The 17,336-nt window shown below is 40.4% G+C and overlaps 1 protein-coding gene across 1 annotated transcript in view; it reads left to right on the top strand.

Moving 5' to 3' along the window:
* Positions 1-17,336, top strand: part of LOC132837100 (histone H4) — a 1,051,674-nt gene that overhangs the window by 241,091 nt on the left and 793,247 nt on the right. The window contains exon 2 of the mRNA XM_060856791.1: positions 4,978-5,004. Within this exon, the coding sequence (XP_060712774.1) occupies positions 4,978-5,004 (27 nt within the window). The remainder of the gene's footprint in view (positions 1-4,977; positions 5,005-17,336) is intronic.

The following is a 17,336-nucleotide window of genomic DNA, read 5'->3' as shown; positions in this document are numbered from 1 at the left end:
GGAAACTCGCTCCATGTTGTATTATGAAAACATGAACTCGCTAATACTATCAATGAAATTCCAGTCTGTACCTCTTTAAAACTAAAAATTTTAATAATAAGTTGGGAGTGGGAATATGGAAAGCTGGAGTTTATTTTCTGCCACATTCTGTTTCGCTAAAGTAATTAACTTTATTGGGTGTTTCGTTTCAGTAAAGAAACTCACTCCCACTTCTCAAGGGGTGAAAAGAATGGAGGATAAATGCAGGGCCCAGCCAGTGATGCTCTCATCCCATGAATGAATGAAGAGCACAATACTTCTGTGTTTGTCATCACTTACTGTCACTGCATACAAAGTCTGCAGATGAAGCAAGACTTGCTCAGTTTTCTAGACACACACCCTGACAATAATTGGCAACGGTTCCTAATATTTGGTGACAGTATCATATTAGTTTCTCAATTTGTGTACAAGGGTCTGGAAAATAATGCTACAACTTCATAAGTACGGGAGTTGCGGATGAGTTGACGTTGCTTTCTCTCTCTTACTCCCCTCCCTCACTCTCACACACACACACAGTTACGAAGGCACATGCGATGAGAAGATAATATATGGGTTTCCAAGCCTTAAAACTTCATAAAATGATCCAGGATTTCAGATGAAGATAGAACAGTCACACTCAGGTCAGGCTCAAGATCCACCTCCAAGTGACACTGAAAGATTGCTGTATAACACTTCGGATGCTATGTTTAGGAGAAGGACATGGGACATGTGATTAGGACAACTGTCAACGTGAACGTTTAGAACCAGCAATATAATTGGGAATCAGAACAGAACATGGAGAATCAAGCAAAGAACTTGGTGCTGAATTCCTGGATCAGTTCAGTTCTTACTATGTATGTGTTTGCATTAATATGTGGAGAGTAGCACCTTACACGTGGAAAAATGCACTTAAGTCAGCATCTCTTGTCAGAATATATCTGCCTATAAAAAAATTTGTTTGGGGTATCATCTGTATAAAACTTAATGCTTCACCTGTCTGGGGAGTAATTGATGGCAACTCTGTATCTAACCCTGGGCTGGCTTGACCGTGCAAACATTTGATGCAGGTACAGTGAAGGGAACGTTATTGTGTATCTAAACCCATCCAGTCCCTGTTGTGAGAGTGTTTGATGAGGATTTTATTTTGAAACATAGGTGCAGGGGTGGCCCATTCAGCCCCTCGAGCATGTTCCGTCATTCAATGGGATCATAGCTGACCTGTGGCCTACCTTCACAGTCCTTCATTTGTCTCTTATCCCTTCACATTTTTACTCAACAAGAAATTAACTAAGACGTAAATGGAACACCTTATCCATCATCCATTGTTGTTTGTATTACAGAGTTCTAAACCTCTCCAACTGTTTGTTTATCGAAGTGTTACCTAACATCCCTCCTGAAAGCTCTGGACCCTCAGTTTTGGGCATTATTCCTTCCTGGTCTAGAAGTTTCAACCAATCGGAATTGTTGATCTTGATCTAGCCTGTCTCATCCTGTTTATATCTCGAAGGCTTTGATCGGATCACCCCTTAACCTATTTAATTCTACAGGAAAAAAAACTCTCCTCAGAATTTAACCCCTCAAATCCAGGATTATTTTTGTAGCCTCCTTCGTGCTCCACCTTTGTACACCAAACTGTTAGCCACACGCATGCTTGCACTGAACTCCGTCTGAGGCAGTTTGCCCATTCACTTAATCTGTTCATGTCCCTATGTAATTTTAACGTAGCACCAGCACTGTCTACCAGGCCGTCTAAATTTATATCTAACCCCATGCTGTGCCTGTCCTGTGAGTGTTTGATAACATTAGTGTAGAAAGAGCTTTACTCTGCATTTAGTCGCCATGTTGCATTTGTTCAGTGAGAGTTTGATGGCTGGCAGTGTAAAGGGATCTTTACTGTCTATCTAATTCCTTGCTGTGCCTCACCTTGAAATTCTCGGTGTGGACAGAGTAGAGCAATCTTTACTCTGTATCTAACCTATTCTCCCCAAACTCTAGGAGATTCAATGGGAGAAACTGTACAGGGGCATATAAATGATATCTAACCCATTGATTGATCTGCCCTAAGTGTGTTTGATCGTCTTAGGATGCGACAAGTGGGTATTGTAATCAATATCTAATCCCATGTGGAACATGACCTAGGAATTTGAAAAGCTGCAGTGAAGAGGAAACTTTGCTTTATCTCTAATCACTTTCCCTACCTGCCTTGGAATTTAAAATGGGGACGCTTCAGATATGGGGATTCTGGTGAAATGAGAGGAGAACTGAAATAGTGTGAGATGTGAAGAGATGGTTGTTGGATGTTAGAATGAACACAAGATAAACTAAAGATCAAATGTTAAATTGGGAGCAGGAACACAGAACGATGTTTGTTCATTTCTGTTCTGTCGAGGCAAATAAAAATGTTTGTGTACCTAAGCCTGAGTCTTTCGTACCCCTAGATGACCTCCTACAGGTAGTTCATGTGCTAACCATAACACCTCCTGTCTATATAAACCAACAAGACAACCTGGTGCACTTCGATCCATCTCTCCTCTGCATTAACCTGCCATAGTCTCCATTGCCATCTTAGGATTCTGTCTTTCAGATAATAGCCATCCGGAATATTATCTGCCTCCTTTTCGGAGTCAGCATCCGTATACATTTCTTTTATTGTCTTGTCTTTCTGTTGCAAGTCAGTTAGCCTTTCAGGACTAAACACTTCTATATAACTCTCTGTCTGTTCAGTCTTTTCCTGGACCATTACGTCAAACAGTGTATCCACGAACTGAACCTCAACTCCTTCATCTTTCTGTTTATTTTTCACTTTGGGCTGTGACTTATGATAGTGGGATCTGGTTAGCTCACTGTCAGGGAAAAAAAACGGGATATTTCTGTTTTTTCTCCTCAATTGCTCAGTCTTCCAAGGGATTCTCCATAACAACGGGTGTCACTCCCATGTTGGATCCCGCCAAATCATTCCCAAGGGGAAACTGAATTTCTGGAACTGACACTCTTTCAATCATTCCGACTGTAGTTTCCCCAGTCTTGAGTTGGCATTCCAACTTGAACTTACATAGGAGAACGCTAAATGTCTATCCATTTATCCCACAAATTAATACACTCTTGGGTAACAGATCAGAAAAAGTGAATACTTGTTCATTCCTCACAATTAGCGACAGGTTTGTTCCTGTATCTCTTAAAATTCTTCTTCTTCTTCTTGTCCCCCAGTTCTTTCTCAGTAAACTTTTCCACAGAGGTGAATTCTTTGTAAAGATCAGGTTATAACTCTATACTCAATCCCTGCCAAAGCTGTGCACTCTCCTGCAGTTTGTCGGCTCTAATGATATCTCCTTTACTACCTTCACAAATGCCACTGGATTAGCTTCTTTACCGCACTTTTTCCCACTGCGCATTTCTTTAACAACCAACGATATAACTTACCGTGGCCCACCTTCTGACAGTGAAATCACTTTTTCCCAGTGCCCTTCTGAAATCACCAGCACTGTAATTTTCTATGTCCCACTCTGTTATATTGAAAACACCTCAGACTTTTCACTTCCTGTCCACCGTCTTGGGCTTCTTTTTTTAATCCTGCGGCAATTTCTTACCAATGCTCTCTACTCTTGGTTTTGCAATATAGGACCTCCTTTCCCCAACTTCTATCCCTCATCGGGCGAAATTCTGGGCGGAAGCTTGTCTTATGAACCAACATATGCTCATTTGGAAATTCTGCTGCCCTTCTGAGCTCATGAAATTTCTGTTCATCCATGTGAATTCTTACCGTCTCTGGTAGTGAGTTTTTAAACTGCTTCTGAGAACCGCAAAGTTCCTGCCTATTTTCAAAGCATGCACATATCGATGAAAATGACTATGTTTAATTCTTTTGAACTCATCATAAGTTTGACCTGAATCCTTCTTTGTATTTCTGAACCGCTGTCGATGTGCTTCTGGTATCAATTCATAAGCTCTTAAAATAACAGGTTTAGCCTCTTCATAATCTCTTGACACATAATCTGACAGTGCAGAGCCATTTCTCTAACGGTTAATTTATTCAACCACAAGACACCGAAATTAAACAAATCGTCTCACCACCATTTTATTTAAAGATCTAGGACACAAACCTGCAAATATTAATTCTGCCGGCATTTTTCATAAGCATAAATCTGTTCAAATCTGTCAAAACCAGTTCAAATCCTGATGACCATCTCCCAAACTGTTACTTTTTAATTTAAACCAGCAAAACAGGAAAAGATTTACCCCGTGCAGTAATCTGTGAAAATTCGTGAAGCCAAGAACTATTTAAAATAAAAATTAATAACTGCCTTTCTAAAAGTAAAACAAAGAACAATTAATTCAGAATTATTTGCAACTCCACCCTCTAACCTATCTTTTATCTTCCCTTCTGTAATATCAGTCGGATAAATCCGCCGATTACGATTTCAAAAAACAGTCAGCAGTGTAATCTTCTTTTCTTCCTTTTAGGGATTTCTACTTCACAGATTACTAAACGATAAAGGTACCTTTGAGAGAGCTATTCTCTGAGCAATCTGCAGATGTGATTGACTTTGCAGCTGCCCTCAGAACTGTTCGATTTCCCCCGTCTTCTACCACCCAAAGCATTCGGCGTTTAAGATTGTAAACGTACTATATTCAAACTTGATTGGAATTTGATATTTCTTCAAACTGACTGTCCTAATTCGAAACTTTGTTCTTCAGTTTCAGACAACGAATCTAGCTTTCGATAAGTGTTATACTCTTACCTTATTCACAACATTTGGTTCTCTGTCCAGTACTGCTGCTCGTTTTCACTCTCTTAAATGCACAGTACACCCTCACCTTCATAACAGTAGGTATCCTGAGGGCTTTAAGTTTGCAAAGATTGACTGGAAACGCTATAGTTCGAGAACATTAGATTGATCAGTTTCTGTCCAAGTGTGCTGGATGGTTTCCTGACATAGTATATTGATAAAGCAACAAGAGGTAGGGCCCCATTGGATCTGTTACTGAGTAATGAACCAGGCGAGGTGTTAGATTTGGATCAGAGAGCACAATTCGGTCATGTTTACTTCAGTGATGGAAAGGGATAGGGATATACTTCAGATGGATTGAAAAAGTTGCCCCCTTATTCAAGAAGGGGAATAGAGACATCTCTAGTAATTATAGAGCAGGGAGCCTTACTTTGGTTCTCGGTAAAATATTGGAAAGAATTCTAAGAGATCGGATTAATAATCATGTAGGAAGACTAACATAAGCAAGACGGTTTTGTGAAGGGTAGGCCGCTCCTCATAAACCTTATTTAGCCCGTTGACTTGGTGACCAAACAGGTTGATGAGGGTAAAGTGGTTGACGTGGTGTATATTGATTCCAGTAAGATATTTTAAAAGGTTCGCCTTGGTAAGCTGTTGCACAAAATACAGAGGCATGGGATTGTGGCTGATTTTGCAGTTTGGATCAGAAGGTGGCTAGCTGAAAGAAGACACAGGGTGATAGTTGATTGGAAATGTTCACCCTGAACATCAGTTACTTGTGGTGCACCACAATGATCAGTTCTGAGGCCGCTGATGTTTGCCATGTTTTAAAATAACATGGATGAGGGCTTAGAAGACTTACAAATGGCACTGAGGTCAGTAGAGTTGTGGATTGTGCTGAAGGATGTTGCAGGTCACAAAGGAACACAGATAAGCTGCAGAGCAGGGCTGACAGTTGGCAAATGGAATGTAACGCAGAAAAGAGTGAGATGATTCACTTTGGAAAGAGCAATGAGAATAAAGAGTACAGGACTAATGATAAGATTCTTGGTAGCGTAGATGAGCAAATTAGATCTCTGGGCCTATGTACAGAAATGACTGAAAGTTGCCATGCAGTTTGTTAGAGTTGGCAAGAAGGCATACATTTTTTTTTATCGGAAGAGGGATTGAGTTTCGGAGCCATGAGGTCATGATGCAGCGTTATAAAATGCTAGTGCGGTCGCACTTGGAGTATTGCGTACATCTCTGGTCACCGCATTATAGGAAGGATATGGAAGCTTTGGAGAGGGTTCAGAGGAGATTTACCAGGATGTTACCTGGTATGGCGGCAGGGTTGTGTGTCGAAAGGCTGGTGGACTTGAGATTGTTTTTGTTAGAGAAAAGGAATTTGAGAGGTGATTTAACTGAGACACACAAGATAATAAGAGGGTTAGATAGAGGACAATGAGAGACTTTTTCCTCGATGGTTGATGGCTTGCATAAAGGGACATAGGTTTAAATTGAGGGGTAATCAATATAGGACAGATATCAAAGGTAGTTTCTTTAATCAGAGAGTAGTAAGGGCATGGAATGCACTGCCTGCAACAGTAATATACTTGCCAACTTTAAGGGTATTTATATGGTCATTGGATAGACATACAGATGGAAAGGGAATAGTGAAGAGTGGATGGGCTTCAGATTGGTTCCAGAGGTCGGCACAACATCGAGGGCCAAGGGGTCAGTAATGCGTTGTAATGTTCTATGTTGTATGTATTACACGTCTGGCAAAATTCAACCAAAGCCTTGTGCAGTCCATGTCTGTAAAAATCTTTTTTGCATTTCAGCTTGTGTTTTCCTCAGTTCTAAATAACCCCCAAGTAGTAGCTTGGGCGCCACTCGCAATGCTCCTTTCCGTACCCCACTGGCAACAGAATTTGATGAATATCCATTTCTCATATGCCTGAACGTGTGTTGGTATCCATTTCCTCATTAAGGCATCATTTTTAACGTCATAACATTCAGGAATATATTTGGATCCCTTCTCTATGTATGTCTTTTGATTCAACTATTTTAAATTTTCATTGTTCTGCTGTAACTCATTTAATTTATCTGAGCTAAAGATGCCAACATTGTCATCTATTTGTTTCTGCTTTGTCTCAGCCATGTGACCACACAGAGTCTCTGCTAATTCCACTTCAACTTTTATGTCTGTGCTCTTTGACCTCTCCTGTTTCAACTGGTAGTTTTGTGAACTGTATATCACATTGTTAAAAAGAAAATTCAAGGATGTATGTCCTGCAATTGTTCAGTTTTCTCAATTTATCATTGGATTGTCAACCACACTGGGCATCACTCCTACCAGTGTGTCAGCCATATCATTAGCAAGGACAAATTGCATTTATGAAGCTGAGAGTTTGTCCAGTACTCCTATCACGAATTCTCCACTCTTCTCTGGACTCTACAACCTTACATATTTCAGCCTTTTTAGTCTCACCATGAATTTCCTTTAGCAGTAATTTTCCAGCAATAGTCCTTTTAGAAGTACATGTCTACTCATCTTTCAACGTCACAGACTGAAAGGATGTAATGTCTCTTAATATAATAACATTTTTACCTACTTCTCCTGGTCTATACGAATGAGCTTTACCTTCGCAGGTACATACATATATGTTAAGAAGATCTGACACTTTCTCCCGAACCAAGCTCGATCAGCTTGTACATTCTGGTGCAGCTTTCTAGCCTCCACTGTGCTTTCTGTTACTATTCTAACAGAACTCATTGGCTTAACTTGTATTCTTAAATCTGGATTTCCAATACTTTTCCTAACCCACTAACATTGGGATTCCATGCAGCCTAATTTATTGCAGTGAAATCAGGCTTCATAACATTGTTGACCCCTTGAAGGGTTTTCTTTTTAGCCTGTGGTAGGTTATCCTTCTGAACTTCACCGAGTGCACCTTTCCATTTCCACTTGAGAATTTCTCTTTCCCCTTAATTTCTATACCTCATAGACTGAAGTTGATGCTGGATTCAAACTTTATTTTCTGGAACAATTCATCATCATCAGCTACTTCAGCTGCTATTCTTACCGTTTTAACTCTCTGCTTTACTACATGAGTTCGCAATACCTCAGAAAGTTACTTCGTGAATGCACCAAAATGATTGTCCCTGTAAGAGCATCGTAGCTTTTTTCATAGGTTCGCTCTATTTTGAATGCTCTTATCCAACTATCAAAATTACTTTGTTTGATCCTTTCAAACTCAAAGTAGGGCCACTCCTTAGATTCTTGAAACGCTGTCCTTCGGCTTCTGGCACAAGCTCGTATCCAATCAAAATGGCTTTCTCATATTCTGCAGATACCTCCTCCGGTAATGATTTGAATACCTCACTATCTCTTTCTACACGTTTTCTTTGGATCAACAAAACCCGCATGGTTAATGACCATGGCATTTATAGAGTCATAGAGATGTACACCATGGAAACAGACCCTTCGGTCCAACCCGTCCATGACTTTGTCGAATGAGCTGAAAAAAGGCTTCCACATCCTTCTCGTCAAATTTAATAAATGCTTGAATATTTTTAAACAGTTTCTCGCCAGGTTTTTGAAGATATTACGTTTGCTCATCCTCACTGTCTTCCTCACTAACCTTACCTTCAGCCTTCATTTCTGATGTGCAAACTCGCTGTCTTTTTCTCTCTCTTCTGCTTTTAAACGTAATTTCTTGTCTTTTGCTGCGAACTCAAGCTGCTTCATTTTCATTCGAATTTTAGCCATCTCTAAAGGTTCTGATGCTGTTTTCAGCAAACTTAAATGCTCAGCTAGTGCTGTAATTATATCTTCTTTCTTCACAGAAGGAAGCAATTCCAACTGCAGATTGCCCGCAATTTCCTGCAGCTTGGCCTTAACCACCTTTCGTAAAACCCTCAAGATCACCTCTTCCACCCCTAGAAAAAAATAATCGTGACTGAAAACGCCATTGTTATCCCAAGGACTGTTTAAGCAGTAATAAAAGACGCCAACACCTCCGATTCGCTGCCTTCTAGTCCAACAAATCTAAATCCTGGTTTGGAACTGCAGAACAAATCCCTCAAAGAGCCGCCAATCTTTTATGGGAAGGCCGAGACAACGCAAAACATTCCAAGATGGTAGCCCAGAACCTAACTTTGCATTTGTTTTAAACAAGCTTTGAAAGGCTATTCCAGGAGAGAATCAGCTGGTTAAATAACTTCGTTTTAAGCAAAACAGAGTTTAGAACATAGAACACAGTATGTTACAGTGCAGTGCTCGTCCTTCAGCCCTGGATGTTGCGCCGACCTATGAAATTAAGCTGATTCCCATCTGACATACACGGTTCCATTGTGATCCATATGTATTTTGAATGCCCATTTAAATACCCTTACCGTCTACTGCTGCTGCAGTTAGGCCATTCCCTGACCCTACTACTCTATGAGTAAAGAAAATACCCCTGATATCTATCACCCCTCAATTTAAACTGTGTCCCTTCGTGTTAGCCTTCATCATCCGATGAAAAGGGCTCCCACTGTACATACCACCTAAAATTCTGATTATCGTATACATTTTGATTAAGTCACCTGTCATCCTTCCTCTCCCCAATGAAGCAGCCTCAGTTCCCTCAGCCTTCCTTCGTAAGACTTTCTATCCATACCAGGCAACATCTTAGTAATTCGCCTCTGAACACTTTCCAAAGCTTCTACATTCTCCGTGTAATGTGGCTCCCAGAGCTGAGCACAATACTCCACTTGCGGCCTTACCAGTGTTTTGTACAGCTGAAGCGTGACCAAAACTCAAACCCCCATCAATAAATGCCAATACACCATATGCATTCTGAATAAGTCTGTCAACCTGGGTGGAAACTTTCAGAGATTCATGCACCTGGACACTGAGATCTCTTTGTTTATCGTCATTGCCAGAAGTTTTAGCATTAGCTCAGTTCTCCGCATTCCTGTTACTTCATCCGAAGTGAATTACCTCTCACTTTTCCGCAGTAAACTCCATTTGCAAGATTTCTGAATGAAACACAAAGAACAGAAAACAGAGTACCAAATAATTTATCCAATCCAAAAACCCAAAAGTCTATCCCACCTTAATGATGTTGATCGAAAATACTTGCCATAGAGTTATGAGGGTAAATTCAATTAAATTGAAAATTATAGACAACCTATGAGAGATTAATCATACTTACATGCTTATCGTGAATTGTAAGAAAGCAATTGGAGCAAACACCCAAACGCATTGAGACAATGCGCGAGGGGAACAAAGCACGTCATCTTCACTTTTTGGTGGTACATAAAACCAGAATGAATGGACAATCTGAAAAAGAATTAATTGTTAGAAAAAAAATCAGCAATCTTTTCTCAATTTTTGTTTGACAGTTGATAAATCTCTCTTCTCCAAATACAACTTTAACATTTCACTAATATGTCATTTTCCACCCATCCTCCTTCCTACCTCTTCCTGCCACTCCTAATTCTCGTAAACTGCCGCTTCTGCTGCCACATCCCCTACCAATGACCAACACTTCACCCTCAACTTCTGCCACTCCCACTATATGTCACACCACTCCTGGGTTGCTCACGCTTCCCCGACTCTCCCTTTTCTTTTTTGGTGTCCAAGTTTGTTGATGGAAGCAGCTGGTTGCTGTAATGCTATGGTCATCTGTGAATGATGAGGTTGCAATGACCATTGCCCAAATAGAACTAACTCCGCTTCCATGAACACCAACGAGTCACGAAACTACACGACCAGCTATCCTTAGTAGCCACACACGCAGATGACAAGCAACATGAGTTCGACTGGGACAACACTACTATTATACGACAAGCCAAATGGAGAACAATCAGGGAATTCCTAGAGGCATGGCACTCATCCACAGATTCAATCAATAAGCACATCGACCTGGACCCAATATACCAATCACTGCAGTGGACAGCTGGAACTGACAACCAGAAGCTGCAGATTCAAACCACTACAAATGCCAGGGGAAAGATCACAGAAGCGCTTCACAGGAGGCTCCCAAGCAGTGAGGATGTCACCTAGACAGGGGACGAAACGTCTGCAACACAAATTCCCAGCTCGGCGAACAGAACCACAACAACGAGCACCCGAGCTACAAATCTCACAAACTTTTATCATATTATGGGCATGGCCTGCAATTTGTTTGAATCCAGAGCAAGTGCACAACAGCTCATACTGGACCAGAGTAACAGAATTGTCTGATTCTGAAAGGTCGTAAACCCAGTAGTGAAAGGGTGAGAGATACAGGAGAGTAGCATATATTTCCGATTTTTCTTTTCACTTGGAATCATTTCCAAAAAAATCTTTCATACCAGTGCAAAATTAGAAATAATTCGTGAAAAATATGGAATAGCGCTGTATTGAGGACACCAAGTCTAAGAGAAAATAAGTGTTGGAAGTTGTGGTGACCTAATTGAGGTTAATTAAATCATGAAGGGCATAAATAAGGTAAATGATTTAAGTCATTTTCATATGGTGGGGGACACCAAAACAAGAGAGCATACTTTTAAGGGGAGATGGGGAATATATCAACGGACTTAATACACACACACACACGCACACACACGCACACACACGCACACACACACACAGAGTGGTGTGTGTGTCAGAGAAAGTGATGGATGCAGGTCCAGTTACAAAGTGTAAAATACATTTGGTGAAGTTCATGAATAGAAGGATTTGGAAGTATATGAACGAAGCGAAGGCCAGTAGGACTAGTTTAGTTTGGGATTATGGTGAGCTTGGACTGGTTGGGCCAAAGTTTCTGTTTACATGCTTTAATAACAATGGCTGTATGACTCTATAAGACGAACACTAACAAATACAGTAATTGTAGAAAGAGAGAGATACAGGATTAATGATAGAGAGAGCAAAGAGAACAGGAAGAGTGAGCGATGCAGAACGTTGGCATACATTTTGCGAGTATGTTGTTTCGAGAAAATTTTGGAAATTGGGTGTCATCAAAGTAGAAAATCAGAAATTATTCATGAATATATGTGGCAAAGCTATCCTGAAGGCAACAAGGGGATGATGAAAATAACTGAGTTGAAAAGACTTGATAGGACACACTGTTATCAGTGATATTATAATCAGGCAGTCAGCAAATCAATATCACATTAACAGAGAGGGTAAATGTCGAGTGACAAATCAGAGGAAAAATCAGCAGGTTAAGTGACAAGTAGGAACATTGATAAACATATTCCATGTGGAGAAAAAAGGTCAACAAGATTATCAACAGAGAAAGTGAACATATAGTGAGACACCAAGAGGAACATTATAAGAGAGACAGCATTTCCGATGAGAGACAAAGAGTAACATCAGCAGGAAGAGGAAGTGCTATGCTGTTAAACCAAAACACTGGTATACAAAATGACTTGAATGATGCTACCAAACGAGCATCATCATATAAAGGGAATGTAGACTGAGATATCACCCAAGAACATCACCAGACAATTTCATTGTAAAGCTGGAGACTAGCTGAAATAGCAACAAGTGACACTGACAGTTAAATTAGTGCCAATTAGGAAAATCAAAGGAGTGCAAGAGATATATAAAGGAAGGGAAAGGCAGAGAAAGTGAGAAATCGGTCAGAGATCTAAAGGAACATCGAGAAGCATACTATTGCAAAGTTAGAATCAAAAGGCATTCTTTTTTAATTAAAAAAAGTCTGACTGCAGAATGAGAGATCAAGGAAACGCTAGCAGAGAGGGTGAACGTGAGAATCAAGAGATAACTCAACATAACAAGTAACTGCAAAGTGAGAAACCAAGACCAACACTAATATGCACAATACATGCACAATGACATCGGGATAGAAATCAGTGGCAATTATGAGTGTAGATTTAAATGAAGGGATTCGATTAGCTTTGAGGGTAAGTGTTGAGTTCGAGACAAATTGGAATATCAAGACAGGGAACGTCGATTGAGTGGACAAAAAAAGATCAGACTGTAGATTGGATATTCAATGAGTGAACAAGAAGAAACTTAGCAGAATGACTGTTGGGTGAGAGACCAATGTAAATATCAGCAACGAGACTGAGTGTAATAAATATTAAAATGAATTGGGTGCAAAGGGAGACCAAGACAAACCTCAGATGAAAGCATGATTGTAGAGTGAGAGATTTAACAGGAACATCATCAGAGAGAAAGTGAGACAAACGGAAAAGTTAGCACAGAAAATAAGTGTTTCGTGAGGCCACAAACAGCAGTACAACTTGCACAAACTTGGTTTGCTTCACAGGACCTTCAGCAGAGATAGACAGAACGGAAAGTGAGGAAAATCAGCCGAATAAGCAAAAGGAATGAGTATGAAGTGAGAGATACAGAGGAACAGCATAAAGGAAACTGGCTGTACACCAAAGAGAGACAATGGGAAACATCGACAGGCACGGTTCACCATGGGCGGCGCAGTGGCTCAGTGGTTAGCACTGCTGCTTCACAGAATTAGAGGTCTGCGTTCAATTCCTGCCTCAGTCGACTGAATGTGTGGAGTTTGCACATTCTCCCCGTACCTGCGTAGGTTGCTTCCTGCTGCTCTGGTTTCCTCGTAGTATTAGGCGAAGGGGAAAATGTAGGGGAATGGGTCTGGTGAACTTGTTTGGGCCGGAGGGCCTGTTTTCTCATTCAAGTTTGATCAAGAGATAGATCAGCAGGTTATGGGAGTATATGTTATAAACAAACACGCGGTAGTTATAACAATGAATGAGATTGAGACTGGAGTAGGAGATAAAAACGTTGAATTAGTAAAGATAGTAAGCGTATAATGAGCGTTAGGCATAAAATTATCATAAAATGTGAGTGTCGATTAAGACCAAGATGAAGTGTTTGTGTGGAGTGAGAAACTAAAAGGCACATCAGCACACGGAGTGAATTTAGAATGACAAATCAAGTAGAATATGAGTGCAGAGGGACTGAACATAGACCAACAGCAGAGACAAGGAATGGTTGACCAATCTGAAAAATCAGAAGAGTAAGTCAGTATGAGTTGAGCGACCAAGAGGAACATCAATGAAAAGAACAAGCGCACACTGAATGATCAACTGTTACATCACTAGAGAGAATGAATAACGAGTGAAAGAACAAGGGGAAATCAACAGAGAGTGCAACGGAAGAGTGAAGGACATTGTTCAGACAATTTAGGTGATGAATGATAGACCTAGAGTTTCATCAAAAAACAGATAATCAGTATGCAAATTAGAAAGTGTGCGTATATAGTGAGCATAGAGTGAATGTGGTGTGAACGCAAGAAGAACACGAGTGGAGGACCTGATTGTGGAGTGTCCAGAATCTCAGCAAGAAGACTAAGTGCAGAGTGAGATCACAAGAGGAAGATCAGCAGAGTGAATGAATAGGTTGAGAGACAACACTTCAACATAGCGATGGGGTGGCGAATTGATTACCCAGAAGAAAATCTGCTAGTTGTGTTAGTGTATTGTGAGACATCAACAGGAATGTTAGCACAAAAAGACAGGTTACAAGTAGAAATCGAAAGGATCAACAGCAGAGAGCCAAAGAGTTTCATGAAAGACTGAGAGGAAAAGTGAGAGAAAAAGCAAAAAATTAGCAGAAAGAATAGATGTAGAGTCTCTCTGAGAGGAACAGCGGGTCAGAGATCGAAAGAGTTGATTGGTATCGTTGACAATGGGAAAGATCAGTGGCAGTGGAGACAGTGAGCGGCTGTGATATTGAGAGCAAAGCAGGAACAATTTTGTAACACAGAGTTTTTGCTGCACAGACCTGCGAATGCCAATCAAATATTAAAAACTGACAGAGGACAGAGTATTGATGAACAGTGATGACCAGACACGGCCTTAAGTTACAACAAACATTGCACCCAGACAGAGCAAGGAAGGCAGAGAAAAACAATCAAATAGCAGTAACCCGAAGAGTAAATTAGACGAGAGATGAGGATGAAATGTGAGTCTGAAAGCAGGTAAGATATTATAGAGGGTTTAAAGAAGCATTGTTGGAGGAAGGTTCATTTGAAGTCAAGTGAGAGCATTAAAAATCAAAAGAAAACAGGTTGGAAACAGTAGCGAGATGGTAGAGCAGAAGAGGATAGTACGAGGTTGAGTAACTACAGAAGAGAAAAGAAGAGCAACAGAGTGACCAGAACGAGACTAAGAAAGATTATGAACATATCTTCATTAATGTTCACAACCCAACAACATCAAACAGAAGCTTAGCTGTAAGAAATTGACAAGAGCTTAACAATTAACAGCCCAGCAGCATGAGAGAGAAACTGCCCAGCCACAGAACAGAAAGAGAAACTAGTGAGAAGGATGAGTGGCTGCCATCAGAAATGGGGAGGTGGAAAGCAGCGTGAGACCATTCCTAAAATAAAGGTATCAAGTAAATCTCGGAAATGAGAGCAAGTTTAACCAGACCGGAAGAATAACTAAGAATGAAAACAGACAACAGTGAAGAGTTTGCAGATTTAATAGCTGGATTTCTTTACTTATGTTGCCTTAAATCCTGAAAATAGTTGGGAAGAAATAACAAGTATGATGACAAATTAACAATTTCTGCAGAGAGAACAGTCAAATAAAGAGAATTAAAAGGCACAAGTGTATCGGTAAAACGTGATGAGTAAATGGCAATAAGAGTTACGCTGTTCAGCATGGTTAACAGAATATTACTGTGTGGCACAGACTTACCAGCGACACCAACAATGCCAAGGATGGGGTAGTGAATGTAAGCAAAAATCTGAAGTGTGGCCTCGATTCGATATGGTAACTTAATCCAATCATCATCACTGTTAAGAAAGTAAAGCCAGCCAGACATATCCCTTCCCATCATTCGATTATCGAAATAATTTTCTCTGAGTGTCTCTACTTGGAGTGGTATTTCACTCAATTGTTCTCAGATTCCGATCTAATCCCGCCTTATCTACTCAGTTGCTGATCACTGAACGCCGCAGAGCCATTGTTTCAGTAGTGATTCTAGGATAACCAACTGAAGAAAATCACTAAAATTATTAGCAACAAAAGCAAACACCACAGCCCGTCAGAAATGCAATTAATTCCAAATACTCAATTAAAGTATCGTCAGTGAACCGTTTGAGGTTAATGGGTTCGAATCAAACAATTTTGTACCACAACAAATTACAGTATTGAACTGGCCCGTGTGGACTTTAGTGCAAGGAATGGTGAAAGCATTGGGTGCAGTAACGATTAAAAAAGTAAAGATTTCTTGAAGAATTATACAGGTTTAATCCTATAGGATTGGAGTTTCTGTTTCTGTCTATTTTTGAAAAAACGTTAAAGCGAGATTAAAGTCTAAAGTAAACAGAACTCTGTCTGACGCGAGTGATGGTGAAAATATGCAAACACATAATGAATGAAAAGTATTCGAGCAGTGGTAAAAGACAGTAAAGAAGGCAGCATCACAGAAATAGGCCTGGTAAGTTATTTATCATGGATGTGTTCTGAAAGATTATTTTCAAATGGGAGGGAATTGATTATGGATGCACGTGCATTCTTATTTTCGTGCGTCTCCAAATGAAGTGAAATCAAGTTTTGAAATCTAGAGGACAGTAAATCCATATCAAATGGAAGTGTCTCGCTGTGAAGTTTACTTTTGTTATAGGGCACAAGGAAGGAAACACTTCAACATAGCGAGGGAGTGGAGAGTGGAAGACCAAGCAGTATGTCAGTATATTGTAATATACCAACAGGAATGATAGCACAACGAGCCAGTGTACATTTAGAAACTGAGAGGATCAACAGTAGTGAGCAAGAGTGAATAATGACACACTACGAGTAACGTTAACAGAGAGGGGAAGTGAACAGTGATAGAGAATGCGTGAAGAGGCAAAATTGACAGCTCAATACTCCTGAATATATAGAGTTTTCTGTCAGAATAGAGTGGGTGACTAAAAATGAGGATGTCAATTACGAAGGGATGAAATATAGTCAAACAGTCAAAAAGTTGTGCAACACAGAAACAGACCTAAGCAGGCATCCTAAGTTAATTTGTTCCGATTTGCCCCACATCGCTCTAACCCCTTCATCTTTATCGACCCACCCAGATGCCTCCTAAATCTTGTAATTGCACCAGACTCCACCACTTCCTCTTGCAGGTCATTCCATACATACGCTACCATCTGCATGAAAATGTTGGTCCTGAGGTCCCTTTTTGAATCTTTTCCCTCTTATACTAAACCCAGGCCCTCTAGGTTTGGACTCCCTCACTCCTGGGAACATACCTTGACTGTTCAGGCAAAAGACCATAAAACATAGGAGTAGAAATTAGATCTTTCATCCCATGGAGTCTCTCTGCCATTCAATCAAGACGGATAAGTTTCTCAACTCCATTGTCTTGCCTTCTCCTGATGAACTTCGATCCCTTTGGTACTCAAGAACCTATCTATCTCAGTCTTAAATATACGCAATGGCCTGACCCCTACAGACTTCTGTGGCAATGAATTCCATAGATTCACCATAATCTGGCTGAAGCAGTTTCTCCTTATCTCCATTCGAAAAAGTCTTCCCTGTAATGCTGTGCCCTCACATCCTTGTCTGTCCTGCCAATGGTAACACCTTCCCAACATTTACGTTGTCCGCGCCCATCAGCAT

The sequence above is a fragment of the Hemiscyllium ocellatum genome, chromosome 49, assembly GCF_020745735.1.
Source record: "Hemiscyllium ocellatum isolate sHemOce1 chromosome 49, sHemOce1.pat.X.cur, whole genome shotgun sequence".
NCBI lineage: Eukaryota > Metazoa > Chordata > Chondrichthyes > Orectolobiformes > Hemiscylliidae > Hemiscyllium > Hemiscyllium ocellatum.
This window is presented reverse-complemented; position numbering and strand designations above follow the sequence as displayed.